Here is an 18,610-nt window from a genome sequence, read left to right on the forward strand (position 1 = left end):
AGGTGGTGACAGTCATTCTTTTCCTCAGACTTTTCCCGTTTGTGTCTTTCCCTCAAACCAGTTAATAGTGCTCATTTTAATCCTCATTTAGTGCACATTCTCTAGATGTAGTGCTAGCATGCTCCTTCTTGCTCGTTTTTTGGAAAACCATGCCACTTGTAGTGCTCGTTTTAGTGCGGGTACTATATCCTCAGGCCCACCTCACGTACAGCGTTTTAGAATCAGGAGTATAGAAATTGGCGTCGCCGAGGTAACAACTTTATTCGATTCTGGAAAGCCTTCAGCTTCAGTAATGTATGGTCACAGAGTCTGCTTTTAATATGTTGGACCTGCTGATGCCCTACCTAGTGCAATATATTATTCAATGATGTAACACCTACTGATGCCCTACCTAGTGCAATGTATTATTCAATGATGTAACACCACTGGAATGTCTTCTTTGGCAGAACGTTGCTAAAGAATAACAAATAAAAATTCACGATTCGGGTGAGACTCGGCTGGAGTCCGAGTTTTTCGCATCCACAGGAACGCCCCCACCCTCTATGGATCAATGTTGCCAATTGTTTTCCACGGTTCGCGTGAGACTCGGTTTCTCTAAATAGAGGCCGAGTTTTCGCATCCGTAGGAACGCCACCACCCTTCAAGGATCAAGGCGCAGATGCGGCTCCTAAAGTGGTGGGAGGTGAGTAGATCAGCTCACCAGCATGTTGCCAAATCACACAGTAAAACGTCTTGCCCTGACCTCGACAAAACAACGCCCATGGCGCCCCGACTCTGCTCGCACCTAGAATTCAAGGCTGTGCTCACTACGCAGCGTGTGAATAAGCTGGTAGACGGCACTCTGCGCTGCTCTGTCGGCGTGCCGGAACTGACGGCCTTCCGACTTCGCCATGGTGCCCGTTTCCAAGTCGACGGCGTAGGCTCGGAACTCGCGGAACGGCTCTTCGTACCTCAGGGTTGCCTCGCTCCAGTACTTGATCTGCCGGCCGAATAGCACAGTTTCGTCCCCAATCTCCCCCTGCAGATACAGTGCAGAACACCATGTGCAAGAGCAAATCCCCTAATCAGGAGCACTGCATCATAAAAAATGACACCAACTTGAAATTCTGTCGAGACAGCAGGGTATGTATATGCGGGAGTTGCGCACTCTTGGAGTGTTATCTACTCTTGATAAATGGGTGAGAACAAGGTGCGCAAAACACACACGCCTACATTGTACAGGTTCATGCAGATACGATGAGATTGGATACACAAGTAAGTTGAAGTAACACAACGTGACAACACCTTGAACGTTGACCTCTGAGCACCATGTAGAGCTGTTGCACAGCTCTGACTCACCCCATGAAATCATTCCCAGACCCTGTACAGCCATAGCAGTGTTCGGCCATCGCACTTCGATAATTTCTTACTATTTAGATGGGTCCTTGGAGGCTTGGAGGGCAATTATTTTCAATGAATTTTCTTTAGGAGAAGGACCCAGGACTAGATCACAACGTTTTTAGAAAGCTGCCATTAGAGAGGTTGTGCACAACGAAAATTCGTAAGATTTCGACCGTCCAGGTTCGAGTATTAAACGGAAGTTGCTGCGAAGATCCGTCCAAACGACCGAAACAGACCAGATCTACAAAAAATATTTTGTAATGTGGAGTACCAAAATATTGATCTTTTACAACTCCCTGTCTTAGCTTGACACTCCTAACCCGCGCGCGCTACCACGAAAAAGTTCGCACGTTGTGCATGTGCGCAACCTCGCGATTTATGAATTCGTCAGCTCTTTTCGTTAAAAATATTCATTACGGCGCTACGAACTTTCGTTGTGAGCAACCTCTCTATTATGCAGTTTTTATTTTCTTAGGACACCTACCTCTCTGCAGTAGCTTTTCAACGTATCGCCCACGCCTGAGAGTTTCTCCAATATCCCTAGCACTGGTTTTCCGCAGTCACCGAGATCGTACAAGCGCTGCATGCCCACTGCCACGCCTAGCTGCTCCAACTCCCCTTCGCCGTCCGTGCCGCCGCCAGCACCATTATTCGCATCAACAAATGCACCACGGGCTTGCTCTGGCTGGGGCGGCAGGCTACTTTCGGATGGTCGCTGCTCGCCGCCGGTGACATCCGTTTGTTTCGCATCGGCCGGGCTGCCTGCTCGTTCCGCAGTGGAACGCGGATTGTCGTTGCTTTCTTGAGCGATCGGCCTGCCTTGCTCATCCACCACGATGTACTCCGAATCGCTGCCCGATTCCTGCTCGATCTTCTCGCCATTGTCCGTGCAAGGTGAGGAATCAGGTGGGCTTGGTTTCGCTACGGAATTCGAGCTTTCGGGGACGCATGCCGCAGAGCAGCTCCGTTCCGTGCTCGACCTTTGACACGGCGGTGCGTGGCCGGATTCGGCGGCTGATGTACTACATGCAGTTTGGCTTTCAGCCCCCATGTTGATGTCTCCTTCCTTCGATGGCGCGAGTTCGGGCCCTGCATCGTTCGACGTCGGAGCTCCAGAGCTCACCTCTGTAGTCGATCTTCCAGAAGCACCTGAATCACTGTGGTCGCATATCTGTCGCTCCATGAGCACGGCGAGAAGGCCTCGAAGGGCGTCCGCTCACTGCAGAGGCTACGCCTGCAACCAACCAAGCACGGACTGACTTCATAGGCGGGCCCGGGCCGGGACTACGAGCACGTACATGTATCTACGTGGTGCGAAAACTAACTCGGAACGACGCCGATGCTTTTCGTCTAGAAACAGCTTCAAGCTCTGGACACCATGGACACGCAGCGCAGAGAATAGTGAGTTGGAAGGAGGAAGGTCTACGAGCGAATCGAACAACGAATTGTGGAGCGACGGTGAAATTTCGCTTGTATGCACCACTGCATACTCTTCTGGCACTTTTTGTAGTCAACAGTCCACAAAACTCTGCGAAGGCTGAAGTCATGTTCCTGAGAAATGTGACGTCTGGTTTCAACCTGGTATGGTTTAAACTAACTTTAGATCGGTTTCGGATTGTCCGCAACGGTGCAGGGTTCGGCTAGGTGGTGGCGACTTCGAACCGCTCGTACATGTACATCGATCGACCTAAATGGAGTAATAATTAATATACAATCATTGTATTTGGAAGAGACAGCTAGCCAGCTCAAGTCATGGGCAGTGGACTCTACCACCAGGCACTTACCATCATTGGCAATTTGGAGGTGGTCCGGAGGTTGTCCCCGGCCTGCCTTCTGGGCAAAAAAGTGATCGGCTGGACCCGCTGCTACACCCCTGATCATGTGTACGACTCGTCACCATGGTCACGAGTCGTGTGGCTAGTTCGTTGCAGCAGGGGAGACTGTGCAGTATGGTGTAGCTTCATAAACTTTCTTTCCACCTACTTGTGATGAAACAAAGTATTCTGTAGCGTCACCACACTTGCTTTTCGGCTCAATCCTGGCCTGATGAAGGCCGGCTCTTGGCCGAACATGTAATAATAATAATATTATTGAGAAAAAAAGAAATGTGCAGCAAACAGATGGCTTTGGGGATGGTTTGTGTAGGGTTTCCGTGTGGTCCGCGTGCCATGGTGCGGAACATTCTTCATTTGGAGAGACCAGCTTGACAGATCAGAACATACTCTACACAGCCATGGTTCTTGCAGGGCAGGTTGTGATTATCTCAGTCTTGTACCCCCCCCCTCCACCACGGACACACATACACACACACGCACACACACACACGTACACACACACACACGCACACACACACCACCACCACCACCGCCGCCGCCGCCGCCACCACCACCACCACCACCACCACCACCGCCGCCGCCACCAGCACCGCCACCACCAGCACCGCCGCCACCGCCACCACCACCACCACCCACCCCACTCCAGCACACGCCACAGACAGGCTAGCCGAAGCACAACATGCCCGTAACTCCTCCACGGATCAATCTCATTTAGCGGATTCACGCTGCGGCAAGCCAAACGCACGTTGAAGCATAATTAATAATTATCTCAAGGCAGGTGAGCAGCAGCATAATAATGCACACATACGGTCCTCCACGGTAGGTGCAGAGACTGACGGGATGGCTTGATCAGGTGATCTGCACTCCAGCTACAGGCAACTTTGAGGATGCGCACGGCGCAAAGGCATGCAAGGCAGCGGGCAAGGCGACAGTCAATGCTGGAGACGTTCAGCACCGTGAGCAAGACAAGCTTCAACTTACAAGTTCAATGCGCAGTGCACAAACACCATCCATACGTGCCAGGAATTTCAGCTCAAATCTAAACTTCGACTAAACTAGTGACAGGTACAACGAAATAAACAATACGAAATACTCAACAAATGAGTCACAATGGGATCGCATCGTCGTAAATAGGCGACAGGCACTGCTGGCAACATGCATTGCAGGGAATATGCAACACTGAGAGCAAAACATGCTACAAGTTCAATGCACGGTGCACAAATCCATCCATGTGCACATGCCAGGACTTCAATTTTTGAAAAAAAAAGGTCAAAGCCAAGCTCAGAATTAACCTGTGACAGATAAAAAATTTAAAAAAAAAACAAGACGAGAAACTCAGCAAATTCACAATGGGATCGCATCGCCGGCTAAATATCACCCCGCAGGTAATCCTCTTCCGCTGCTTGGCTCTCTAGCTTGCCCCGGGCAACAAGGCTATTGATGGGCTTGCCGTTTTCGTCGATCAATGGCAGACGAGGAGCCGCCATGCCACCCTCATCCTCTTCGTCATCGCTCTCACCCTTAGCGTTTCTCAGACTGGCCAGTTTGCCTCGGTGGCTTTGTACCTGGTGAGTATATTGTGGATGATGGCGGTCGTCGCCTTCGGAGGAGGAACGGCTTGGTGCAGGACGCGTACTGGAAAGTACAGCGTGCCCTATAGGCTTGCCTGCATGAGCACGTGTTGACTGTATGTGCGTTTGTGTTGGGTTTTTGACACGCTCGCTCCAGGGCACGGCTTGGCGGCGGCGGCGATTATCCCCGCCTTCCGCGTCGAATTCCCGCGACATCATGCCGACTTGCTTGTGGTCTTGCTCACCTGGCTGCTCCCTGTTCCTGCTGGTTGTCTTGCTAGGATTGGACGACGATAGTGGCTTAGTAGAAGCCGGGGAGATAGGATAGCCGTGGCGACGAACAGGACTGTTGTAAGTAGGATTGTCATTGCCATGTTTCGGCGCATCATCATAATCATCAGCAGCAGCAGTAACAGCAAGGGACCGCTTCTTCCATTGGGCATTGCTTCCTGTCACACTAGCTACTTTCCTGGATGGCCCGTGAATACCCTGATCGTCCGATGCCCAGTACCGGTGTTGTTCTTCCTGCGTTCCCTCCGAGTCACTCAACGGCACGGTGGACGGTGGGCGCTTAGCGGGTGGTTCCTGGGCGCCACGGCTCAGCAGTGCTTCACGATACGCGATTGTGCGCTTGACAGCCGTCGCCTTGAAAGGTTGAACAGGAGCAGCAACGGCGCCAGCGGCAGGCTGTGTCCAGTTCGGGTGCTGACCTATGTGCTGAGATCCATCGCGGCCGAGCATGGCGGCTGCAATGTCCGCCTCACTGTGATTGTCCGTGAGTAGCTTGCTCCACTGCAGGTCGTCCATGTACTCCCTGCTGTCGCACTGCACGTTGTGCTTTACCTGCACAGCATGCCTAGCATCGGGGAACTGGCAGAGCGGACCATCGACGCTGACGACTTGTTTCTCCTGTTCGAGCTGGCACTGCATGCCAAGCGCGGCCTTCAGCATTTCCATATCGGCATGGGTAAGTTCGCTGGGCATGGCTTGCACGGGGAAGAGACCATCTGTGAAGATATCGAGAGGGAGAGAGAGAGAGAGAGAGAGAGAGAGAGAGAGAGAGAGAGAGAGAGAGAGAGACAGAGAGAGAGAGAGAGAGACAGAGAGAGACAGAGAGAGACAGAGAGAGAGAGAGAGAGAGAGAGAGAGAGAGAGAGAGAGAGAGAGAGAGAGAGAGAGAGAGAGAGAGAGAAAGAGAGAGAGAGAGAGAGAGAGAGAGAGAGAAAGAGAGAGAGAGAGAGAGAGAGAGTAAGTTACTTTTATAAAGACAGGTAAGTCTAACAAATGAGGACTGAGACCTCTACAACAGGGTTTTTACGCCTGAAAGCAGGGGCATGATTTAACAAGCAGGTTGTCAGTCTAGATTTTATGCGCAGAGAGAGAGAGAGAGAGAGAGAGAGAGAGAGAGAGAGAGAGAGAGAGAGAGAGAGAGAGAGAGAGAGAGAGAGAGAGAGAGAGAGAGAGAGAGAAAGAAAGAGAAAGAGAGAGAGAGAGAGAGAGAGAGAGAGAGAGAGAGAGAGAGAGAGAGAGAGAGAGAGAGAGAGAGAGAGAGAGAGAGAGAGAGAGAGAGAGAGAGAGAGAGAGAGAGAGAGAGAGAGAGAGAGGAAGAACAGGTATACATAAATACATGTACATACATCCCCCCCAGAGAATCGCACTATTCCTCTACCCTATGCTCTATACTATCAACATCTTTTTCCTCGTGTAAATCATGCTGATTTCTGGCACCTCCTTTTCCTCGCGCTATTGAGATGTTGAACCTCCATCACCTCTGCCCTCTTTTCTCAAGATCGTATATATTCTAGTGATTGTTAGTCGTGGTCATATGCTGTCTGATGAGTGTTTTCACACGAAACTCCGAGTAACAGCGGAAAGAGATTTGTTTGCTTCATTGCTGTGTAATCTTTGTACATACATACTGACAGTGCAGGCAACTGAAATCCGACCCCCGTCATGAGCCCGGATACACAATCAAGTCTACACTGGCCGCAAACTCACCGTGGTGAGAAGGCGACCGCTGAGGCACGTCACTCGTGGTCACGCGTTTCTGGTCACGGCGGATGCTGTGCGCTGGCGACGTCTTGCTGGCCGTCGCGGGGCCGGACAATTTGGATAATTTCGCCGGCGTGATATCCAGTGCCACGGAATGTTTGGACGGATTGACTGCTGTACTCTGACGTTCCTTGTCAGGCTTTTGTCGTGGTGAGGCCGCAACGGGTTCCAATTGGCCCTGAAATGGCCGATCCAAGTCACTGTCGAATTGAAGAAACGGATCGCTTCCCGCCGTGGCTATGGGCTTGGAGTTTAGGGTAGTATCGGCCGGCTCGGAACACTGGCGGGAAACCGCGGTCGCCCTTGGCTGGTCCGTCACGCTGACTAGCGGGCGCGGTGCAACACTCTCGACGCGCAGCTCAGAGCCGCTGCCGCCCAGGACGCACTCCGGAGCGGGCTGCGTTGGCGTCTGCCAAGCACCGGCGTCGCCGTCAGCGCCGCCTTCGGTATCACTGTCGCTGAACAGTGCACGCATACTGGAGGAGCTGCCCGGACGTCGGCGATGATCACTACTCCCGCTGTGCCAACTGGGATGGAAGCCGAGTCGCCCTCGATGCAAGTTTGTCTGGGCACCGCGCTGTCGACTCGACAGAAATCGTACCGTGATGCGATCAAAGAACGAGCCGCGCGCCGCCTCGCTTTCGAAATCCTCCGCTGTCAAGCCGCTCGGCTGCCAGTGGCTGGGCAGTGGTGGGAAGTTTGGATCGTCGTGAGCCGGGACAACGGGGTCCACCACGTTAGCACCACCCTCCTCCGCCGCGAGCTGTGGCGTTGTATCGTCGCTGTAGTTAAGACAACACGCCGCTTCCTGATACCCTCGCAGGATGAGCCCGCGGCCAAGCTGCGCCACCTGGAAGCGTCGCGGGTACGCGGCGAGGAACAGAAGCAGCTCGAACGTGGGGCTGTGCGTGGAGCGCGGCGGCGAGAGTCTGCCGCGACGCTCCACCGTGTTCAGGACGTCGCACGAGACCAGGTTGTCGGGGAAGATCTCGCCGATCGTCTTCCACGGCTGCGAGCTCGTCTCGTCGGGCAGGTCCAGGTGTTTGGCCAGCAGCATAGCTTCCAGTACACTCATCTCCTCAATGTAGGAAGCTGGGGCGGACAACAGAGATTGGAAAGAACACAACGGGTTTCAGGGCCACCGGAATGTGTTTCAGGGTGCTATGATCGACCATCTGCAGTTAACTGTAAAAGCAGAAATTTTCGGTGGTGTAATATTTTCGGTTTTCTCCAAAATCGGCGGTTCAGTGGAGGGAAATTTTCAGGAAACCCGCTTTCCAGGTAAGCGTTCTAGTATAATTTATGTAGTACATACATTTTCGGTGCGTTTTATTTTCGGTGAAAATTGTCGACACCGAAGTTACCGAAAATAAACCACCACCGGAAATTTCTGCTTTTACAGTATTATAATGAGGGGGGGGGGGAGGGGAGGTCAGTACTGTACACTCATTTCCTCAATGTACGACGCTGGGGAGGGTAACGGAGAATAACACAGGATATGCACACAACACAACAGGTTTCGAGGAGAAGACCGATGTGAAAGTGGTGACAAAAGCTGTCCATGACTTTGAGGTGCTTTCGAAAACCCACTGGGTTGACCAGCGACCAGAGTGCAGTTGAAAATCAACAAAATAATACCCGCCAGTACACTATTTTCCTCAATGTAGGAAGCTGGACGGCAGCAGAGAATAGCACAATGGAAGTTCATTTCAATGCGGGGGAGGGGGGGGGGGGAGGGAGAGGAGGGCATCGGCTAAATGTTCTCGAAAATAAAAGTCAGTGCATTTAATTGTTCCCTTGAAAAAAGAGTGCTGTACGATCGAAACCGTAGTGAATGTACTCATGCAGTTTCAAGAAAGATCCACCCACAAGTGGTCACAGAACCTACCCCTGGCACTTGATTTTGAGGTGATTTTATATACCAGGCTCGCCGGAACCTATTACCGGACCAACTAGGTGGCCACCAAAGCTTGTTTACTGCTACTCCGAAGCAAGAAGGTTATAAGTTCCCACTATAGCAAACACAATGTATGAGAGGCTGTGGTACGACCGGACCAATTGAATACTGCTTCCGGTGGTCCAGACCAGAGTGCAGTGGTAAATCAACAGATACACTTGCCAACATACTCACCAGTTGACGCTCTCAGTCCATAAACAAACACATTATAATGAAATAATACACACACAAACAAACAAACAGACAAATCAGAAACACACAAACGAATACACACACATACACACAGACAAAAGACAGAGACACCCTCCCCCCCCCCCCAAAAAAAAACACACACACTAAAACAAAACACACGCACGCACATGTGTAACACCCCCCCCCCCCCACACACACACACTGATGTACATTTACCAGCTCCCACCCCACCTCCCCCCCCCCCCCCCCCCCATCTCACCCACCCATCACACATACACTACACCTAGTCATACCCAGTCACACAGTCTGCTCACCTTGTCCCACTGGCGGCGGTGCGGGCAGTATGCCGCTACGCAGGATACAGCTGCACTGGCGCTTGAGGGCCACCTGATGACTACTGACATGCAGGCCGGCAGCACTATGCACCGGACACCGAGAACACGACGCCGCCCAGGTCGTCAACAAACGTTCGTCGTCCTGCCCGAACAGCAGCTGCCACACCAGGCGATTCTGCAGGAAGAGTTGGCGTGGTGATGCCGTCACTGAGTCGTCGCCGCCGCCGCCAGAGCTGCCGCTGCACAGCCGTAGGTACTCGCCCAACGAGCGACGGCAGAGTGCGTGCAGCTCCTTGCGCTGCTGCCGCTTGCTGATGCAGCACGACAGGGTGACGACAATGCTGGGCAGGCCGATCAGTACGGCCACGGCTGCATACACAGACACACAGGTACACACGTGCACACATGCCATGGGAACAGCAATATAAAAGAAAAAAACGGGGTTTGGACACTCTGGTTTAAGTGCACCCATGCCTCGGTTATCCGGACCCCGAAGTTACGGGCACTCCGTCTACCGAGTACCCTTCGGACAAGTTTCAGTGGAAACAATACTACTCCTTTGTCACTTTTTATTTTTTGGAAATAATGCCATCACATGTCATATCTATGGCCTTCCCCCATCAACAAATAAAGCCAAACAACAACAACGACAACATTTATGTGATTCGGAGTTACGGATATTTCAAAGTTACGGGCAGTGGCCGGTCCCGGTCCGCCAAGATAAACGAGGTACGAGTGTAATAAGGATCACAGTGATCCCAGCCTCCATAACCCATAAGAAATCTTAAAGGGGAAGTTAAGGCAAAAATTAAAATTTCACCAGTTGTAGTCTTCGGGGTGCTGAGTCGAATGGTCTTGGTCCGAGAAAGCTGAGACGCTCCCTTCCTACTTGAATCCCAATCGAACTCGCGCACTTCCACCGAAACTGGGTGACTGCGCCCTACTAGATGGGGATTTGTATGCAAAATGTCACTAAAAGCGCCATTTCGTTCTTATAAAAGCACGGATGACCGCGATTCGCCCATATGTTGTAGTCTTTTGGACGCTGAGTCGATTGGTTTTGGTCCGAAAAGGCTGCGATGCAGCGTTCCTCCTTTATTCCCAATCGAACATGGTTGAACAAGTGGTCACGTGCTCCTGGGTGCCCAAATCACCTGGTCACCACGCCAGCAGGCGACAACTTTCACACCAAGGTTCAACTCGAGTTCAATTCGAGTGACAGGACTGCACCCAAAAAAGGTCAAACAGGCTAGTAAGTTGTACCCTGCAGGCACGGTAACCAGCTGACTGGTGTACGCAGGAGCACGTGACCGCTTGTTCAACCATGTTCGGTTGGGAATAACGGAGGAACGCTGCATCGCAGCCTTTTCGGACCAAAACCAGTCGACTCAGCGTCCAAAAGACTACAACATATGGGCCAATCGCGGTCATCCGTGCTTTTATAAGAACGAAACGGCGCTTTTAGTGACCTTTTGCATACAAATCCCCATCTAGTAGGGCGCAGTCATCCAGTTTCGGTGGAAGTGCGCGAGTTCGATTGGGATTCAAGTAGGAAGGGAGCGTCTCAGCTTTCTCGGACCAAGACCATTCGACTCAGCACCCCGAAGACTACAACTGGTGAAATTTTAATTTTTGCCTTAACTTCCCCTTTAAGGTATGCATGCGTAAGGAGCTGCTAGCAGGCAGGATGCAGAATCATCACCATTATTCATTCCCCTTCCTTCTTCCTTCCTCCAGTTTTACTGCATTATTGTGCGCTCTGTCTGCGTGGACGCCGAGACCTTAAAGGTTGGCAGTGCATCCTGGCCCCGCCACTACTTCCTGCGCATATTTGGGAAAATAGTGGACTTTCGTATAAAATAAAAGCAAAAATAAACGAGAGAGCTTGGAAGCTCAGAGCCCTACGCTATGCTTTTTTGCTTGCTCATCATGCATGTAACGTGTCAAATCCGTGTGGACCCTGGCTAGCGCCAAACGATACTGAAGTAACGTCTGTTGCATAGCTACGGGATTAATATTTTGTGTTTATTTTTTATTTACTAGTTTATTATTTATTTTTTTGTGTCACGCCTGGCACTATCCCGTATTTGTCCCGTACCGTACCGTACCATCAAAGACAGCTGGCCACAAACAGCTGGCCACAATATTTTTGTTTGTGCGTGCCATCGGCATTCCTGGCGCTATCCCGTACCTGTCTCGTTTCTGCCGATCACGGGCGTTCTGGAGTCGACGGGATGGCTGTCCTGCCGTTTCCTGTTGACCGTCGCTGACTCTGCCGATCACGGACGGTCTGGAGTCGACGGGATCTCTCTTCCGACGTTTCCTGTGACCGGCGCTGACTCGCCCGTTCAGGATTATTTTGGAGACAACGGGATCTCGCTTCTAAAGTATGTTTTTGCTAACGCATCCTGTCACCTATTCGGCAACTAACGTCCATTCTAACTGCATTTCCTCATCTCTACTTCGTGTTTCTTTCCAGAAAATCTCCCTATACAGCAGGGAGTCGTTTACATAATACGAATCCCTGCTATACATCTATATACGTTATAATTATTATGCTATCGGCCTACATGCCATTCCCGGGCTGGTCGACAGGCGGCCTACCAAGCCTGCTAGTGGGATCTCGGCCTCGCACACAAATCCACACAGAATGTTACAGCACTATCGGCCTGAATGCATTCCCCCGATACACTTCGCATATACTCATTCTCTTGATGGTACGGGACAGGAACGGGATAGCGCCAGGCATGCCGATAGCACAAACAAACAAAAATATTGTGGCCAGCTGTCTTTGCTGGTAAGGTACGGTACGGGACAGATACGGGATAGCGCCAGGCGTGACACAAACAAACAACCAAACATGCACCAAATTAAAGCTGTGTGGACCCTGGCTAGCGCCAGACGTTACTGAAGTAACGTCTTCTGCATAGCTACGGGAATAAAAAACACTCTCCTTACCGATCAAGACGCCGATGATTCCCGGGGAAACCCCCCGTGCACTCTTGCTGGGATGCTCACTCGTAGTCATATGGGCCGGGGACGAGGAACTGGGAGTGGAATTCGTCGGCGGCGGCTGTGCCGATGATCCCACGGCAGAGCCGTTGGTCGGCACGGTGATGGTGGACAGACGAGTCGCGGTGGTGGCAGGAGTCGCGTCGGTCGTTCCTGGCGCGCAGGTTAGCCGTGGCGGACCCTCGGGCGGGCATTCATTATAGCAGCCGTTCTTGACCGTCAGATCACAATCAAAGCACTCCGTTAACACATTATCAATATCCATAAAGGTATGGGGCGGACACGCCTTGCAAGTCGCATTCTTAACATCCGTGCACGACTCGACAAGATGTGTTCCTCGTGGGCAACAGCATCTCTCGGAAACCGGGCAATCGCTGGCAGAGGCTGTGGAGATCAGCAGCAGGACCGAGATGGCAAGCATCACGAGCACCCGATCAGCCATCGCCAGCCGTGATCTAGCAGCCGACGCAGTACCATCTGTAGATTAGACAACACATACACACGCGCACACACACACACACACACGCACACACACGCACACGCACACACACACACATACAGGCACACACACACACACACACACACACACACACACACACGCACACACACACACACACACACACACACACACACACACACACACACACACACACACACACACACACACACAGTTACTGGGTCGTGTTTAGAAGACGGAAGGAACGAGTAAGTTCTGACCATGGGTTAAACCACACGTTAGTTGCACGCACACTTCTTGTCACGTGGCCATCTATTCAACGGCGTTTGTAGATCTCATGTAACGGAACCACGCAGCATTTAATGCATTCCGTTAGAGAGCTGTTACAATCTCTCCCTATACAGTCGACTTCGCTAATAACGACTGCGGATATAACGACTGCGGATACAACGACTGAGGATATAACGACTGTTCGCGAATAACGACAGAATGTCCGTGCCCAGAGCTAAGTCCCATCTAACTGTGATACATAATTCTAAAATGAGACTTCGGGTAGAAGGACACTTCGCGAATAAGGACACTTTTCTGATGCCCCGCCGAGTGTCGCTATACGCAAAGTTGACTGTTTGTACATCAGGATGGGTTGCTCAGGCGCAAGTACATCGAGTGTGAAGCGGAATTCACAGAAGCTTTTCTGCGATGCGATGGGCGATGCGACGCGATCTGCGACGGAGGCGTGTGATGCGAACTCGCGAAATACCATTCACAGAAGAAGTCAGCGATGCGACGACGCCTTGCGGATTTGGCGCGAACTTCAATGCAAGTGAGTACGTCACCATGGTATTCGCTTGGCTTAGTACAACTTGTACAAATTTACAGGCAACTATTGAACCTTTGTACAACTTTGCTGTAGAAAAGGTCAAAATTGTACACCAAATCGCTTGTCGCATCGTAGAAGTTGGGCCCAGCTCAACTTCTCCGATAGCCCAGTTCCGCCAGTTGTGTAGGGTGCGAGATGGCTGCGATTTGGGGATTTCCCGGTTTCACGGACGTCGCATCACGTGTCGCATCGCAAAATTAGTGGTGTACACGGGTAGTCGGGTACAAGTGCTACCCGTGAGGAACTCGGGTAGACGGACACAGAATAGTACCTGAAAACCCAAAGTCGCAGATGGCATCATGTACAGTGCACGTGTACAAATTCGATTAGTACTCCGTATGTATACCATGCCATGGTCCAGAGAGAGAAAAGCCTCTTGTGCGGGCAAAACTCCAAAACAATGTTGCACAATCATGTACAGATGGATGTCAAAACTATGTCAAAACTAAAAATATGTTTTATAGAAGAGCGAACAGTGACGGTTGTAGTAGGGTTGTGGTCCATGGTCTACCTAGTGTATAAGGGAAGAGGTGCAGTGTGGTATTACGATGGAAACATTACCCGATCGGGTACCCGTGCTACCCGTGGAAAACTACCCGAACCCGATACCCGAAGAAAATACTACCCAACTCAGCCCTAGCAAAAATGCTTCTGTAAATCCCGTTTGACTCGTCTACTCAGTACCCCCGTCCATCTAATGAGTGGTTTACTGACAGTAAGTCTCTTTGACCACCATAGGGGGGAAGAGAGTGTAGGGGCAAAAAAGAATACGTTTTGCTACTTATGCATGCATCCCACATGCATACATACCCGCATATGCATGCATCCACCTGCATATACATGCGTACATGCATACATGCATGGACCTATTTAGATGCACATACCCAATTATGTGCACGTACCTAAGCGCGTCCGCACGTGTGCACGTCCACATCAAGGCTGAACAACATCTGGGTCTGTTTCGGGTATAAGGACCACCCCACCCACCCCCCCCCCCCCGGTTTCTACAGTTTGAAGTGTGTTGCGATGTAACGATGACATTATGTACTACCATCATTGTTGCCCGATGATTGGATACCATGAAACTCAGAAACGGTTAGGTTGTTATTCTTTCCCTGGTTTGAGGGAAATACACAAACGGGAAAAGTCTGAAGAAAAAAGTGACTGTCGCCACCAGGATTCGAACCAGGGACCTTCGCTTGAGGCCAGAGGTGCTCCAACCACTGAGGTAAGGTGTAGCTGTCATCCCAGCAGAGACCGTTCAACATTTTCTTCGGACTTCGTAACTCACACTTCCTATGAATCCACACAGCCGGATGGGACGCAGCCCTCCCTGTAACCCACACACTTCATGCACAAACTAGCATGCGCGGAGTCCCAAGTCATAAAATATTGACTGGTCTGCGGGAAAGACACAAACGGTTCTTATTTTTACGGTTAGAACATGTCACGCACGGTGGGTGTGATGTAGCACGACACAACTACTTCTTTGCAAGTTTGCATACCATTGCATAGCTGATGAGGGCGAATTGCTGAAACGTTGTAAGAATTGATAAACGAGTTCAGGTATTGTCCTGAAGTGAATGGGAAAGAGCGGGTCTGCTCTAGAAACGAGTTCCTAGGAAAGAAGCTGCAGGAAGCCTCACCATTGCTACTATCAAACCCAGAGCTGCAACTAACTACTGTGAAAGCCATAATTATTATATAAAAGGAAGTGCTAATTCTAATGGGTTAACGAGGAGAAATTTCTCGTTAAAAATGTGGAATGCCTCAGTACTCCTTGTCAGTATGGTGTTACCTTGTGCACGTCTGACTGTTCAAAACCTGGTTTAGTTGGTGGACTCTAACGCATAACCTGTGCCCCGCCGTTTCCTAGTTTCCATTTAATATTTTCCTTGCCTTGCCGTTTGAGTACTTATTATTATAATACTTATTATTACGATAATATCCACAGCTCAATACGTGTTCTCCCACCCCCAAGCTACCTACAGGAAATGTCCCGCCGCTTTGGAAGCACGCCGCCCGCATGATGACGTAACTCTGGGACGTATTTTCGCTGTGACCGCTTGGAATGCAAGCAATACCAGAATACCATGCAGCTTGTGAAGTTATGAACTCATGTCACTTGATAGTCAGTGAATATTTGTACAGCCTTCCACAAAGTCACCCTACCCATCACTTTGATAGCGCAACCGCCCGCCTCCCAACGGCACCTTTCAAGCCGCAAATGCCTTCGAGATGGCCTTGCACGGTCAGGGACACAGTTCTGTGGCGACCAGTTCCTCTACAAATACTAATCTTCCAGTCAGGCAGCAACTAACACTAGCTGAAAACAAAACCTGCATAGTTTTATAAAACTGAGTCCTATTCCGCAAACAGCAAGGAAGTGCGAGCCAAAGGCGGAACTGGCGAAAGTTTTTTTTCAACGAAACGTCGACCCAACAAAAATCCATCAAGAAAGCCTCTGAAAGGGAACTAACTGTTACTCAACAAAACTTATCTACATTGTACACAAAAGTTTTAAATAATACTTCCAGAGTCTTTCTTACCTGTTTCCTTTTGTCAGCTAAGATGCGAGAACCGCCAAGAAGCTGCACAGCCACAGGTGCGATTGGCAGATCGGCGCTCAGCAGTCATCCAATGCCAATGCCAATGGACTGCTGGTGGCGATTTCAGAAGCCCAGAGGAGCGAACAGGAGCCAAGGGAAGCCTCGTAATACGCTTCAGCTAGGCCATTCTTTTTCGGCGCTGAACGACAATAATCCAAGTGATCACTTTGTGTCGTGATATTGATCCTGGGCTATTCTATGTAGACTACTGTTGAGTGTTGTCGTTGATGCGCTAGTACTAGTAGTAGTAGTAGTAGTACTAGTACTAGTAGTAGTGCCAACAACTCAGGCCCTTTTTCCGCAGGTCGATTCACTTGCGCCAGACCTACCACTCCACTGAGCTGCCCCCACCAAGCCCGGGCACTGAGCTGGTACGTAGCCAGGCGCACAGCCGTCTCCACGCAAATCATCGTGACCATGTCAGACTACTTCGTGTGTGTTATGCGTCGACACGCGAGCGGCAAATCCATCCGCGGTGTCACATCGTCTCAGCACATAGCGTGCTAGCTTGTGACGGTGTTACTGAACTCAAACAAAGAGTCCACATTGTAAGAAGTGATCGATCGGCATCATCGGGTTTTTACTCTTAGCCTAGGCTACCAGCACCAGATCAGATAGAGAGAAGAGAGCCAGAGATATCGTGGAGAACCAGGCTAAAAGTATAAGGGTTTGTGTTTTGAACGAAGTCGATTGACTTCTGTCTTTGATGCATTCAGCTTTTTCTTCACTATCCTATCCTGGCAGGCAAACCTCATCAGTGATAAACTGTTTAGAATGACTTATGTACAGTAGTTCAACTGGTTATAAAGAAAAATGGCCGTGTGAGGTACATGTACATGTATGTAGTCCTTTCCCGGATACTAGTATGATAATGCTGACAGAAAAATTGGCAGATGTACTATTATAATCATGTTGGTGCGTTTTCTCTTCATGGTTCATACATGTTTGGTATGTGGATAAAAAAATTGAGCAGAATTTCAAGGAAATGCCTGCCATAGCGGCATGAGGTTTGTATGGTTCTGACCATTTCACTGCCTTTTGAGAATTATCCACCAAGGGCTCGGTCACTAGTCTATGAGGCTGATGGGTAGGCATATGCGGATAATGCCGGCAGAAAAATTGGCAGAAATCGGTACTTTTTTCTGGTAGGTTTCATGCATGTTTGGTATGTGGATAAAGAAATGGAGCAGAATTCGAGGAATTGCCCGCCATACGGTTTGTATGGTTCTGCCAATTTCACTGCTTTTCGAGCAGAATCTGCCACCTTTTCGAGCATTATCCGCACACCCCTACTGATGGGTGTGAACCAGGTACATACATGTACATATGCACAAACTAGACTTCTACCGGGTTGTTTTTTTCCACTTTGAATAAGCCTCTTATACGGCCAATCACAGAATCTGATTTCACTGGCCTGACACAACACAACAACTAAAGAAAAAGCTAAACAAAAACAAACAAAAAATGCTTTAAAGAAAAAGAAAAAGAGACTAACAATCTGCACACAATGACAACTCCATTCATGATAATCTTTGTTAGATCAGTCTGTATCCGTTACCCGTGTTTAGCTAGTTGCCAACGAGCCAGGCTTCATAAACAGGAACATCTGATCTGGAGAGGCGTCATCCATCCCCCTATGCCATTTTGCCCGTAAAAGAGGTTCGCTACTAGACTTTTACCAGGCATGTCAGCAGGTAAGGGATACCCCAAAGAGAAGAAGATTCAACGAATCGTTCCCTATTGAGTATTGTTCATAGCCACAGATGCTCAGCTGTGCATGGCAATCCATCCAGCACCCTCAGTCAAAATGTGGGTTGCAGTTCCGAACATTACGCCCCGAATGAGCTATCATGCATGTAGATCATGAAATGAGGCAACGGTGCTTGTAGTCTCGTGATCGCATGTTTAGCGTAGCCCTGGAAGTCCAAGCAACGTTAGCTTCAGTCAACCATTTCTGACTTGTGAGAGAGCTCTTGTAGCCTCTATCCCCAGGTATCAAGCAGTTAAGTTGATAGTTAAAAGAGGAATACCAATCCAAGGCGAATACGGAGAGAAAGTAGGAACTAAGAAGAAGGACAACGTGACTCCGGGCATCATGCTTATCCGCGCCCAACCGTATCCGACATGCGCTATTGACGGACGCACTCAGGCATTGATCCCAAAGCAGCCACACTACAGAATGTTTTACCACAGTACTCGTATGTTGGTCCCGGACCGCTCACTGCACAGCCCCTGGGTCAAGAAGGAGAACGGAATGAGCCAATCTAGCTCCTGAGAGGCCACTCAACACTGACAACAAGCTAGAGAGTGGACACGGATATTGCTGACAA

The 18,610-nt window shown here is 50.2% G+C and overlaps 2 protein-coding genes across 2 annotated transcripts; both read right to left on the reverse strand.

Annotated features, from left to right (window-relative positions):
• Positions 1-222: 222 nt before the first annotated feature.
• On the reverse strand, positions 223-2,847 carry LOC135828553 (uncharacterized). The gene is made up of 2 exons (XM_065340990.1): positions 1,865-2,847; positions 223-1,018 (listed from the first exon to the last, which is right to left on the reverse strand). The coding sequence occupies exons 1-2, from the start codon at positions 2,561-2,563 to the stop codon at positions 785-787; spliced, it is 933 nt and encodes a 310-aa protein (XP_065197062.1). The 5' UTR covers positions 2,564-2,847; the 3' UTR covers positions 223-784.
• A 1,051-nt stretch (positions 2,848-3,898) lies between these two features.
• Positions 3,899-16,508, reverse strand: LOC135828863 (uncharacterized). The gene is made up of 5 exons (XM_065341291.1): positions 16,221-16,508; positions 12,281-12,811; positions 9,302-9,691; positions 6,785-7,930; positions 3,899-5,793 (listed from the first exon to the last, which is right to left on the reverse strand). Exons 2-5 carry the CDS (start codon positions 12,774-12,776, stop codon positions 4,583-4,585), a joined length of 3,243 nt encoding a protein of 1,080 aa, XP_065197363.1. The 5' UTR covers positions 12,777-12,811; positions 16,221-16,508; the 3' UTR covers positions 3,899-4,582.
• Between the last annotated feature and the right edge of the window lie 2,102 nt (positions 16,509-18,610).

This window comes from Sycon ciliatum, chromosome 12 (assembly GCF_964019385.1).
Source record: "Sycon ciliatum chromosome 12, ocSycCili1.1, whole genome shotgun sequence".
NCBI classification, from domain to species: domain Eukaryota; kingdom Metazoa; phylum Porifera; class Calcarea; order Leucosolenida; family Sycettidae; genus Sycon; species Sycon ciliatum.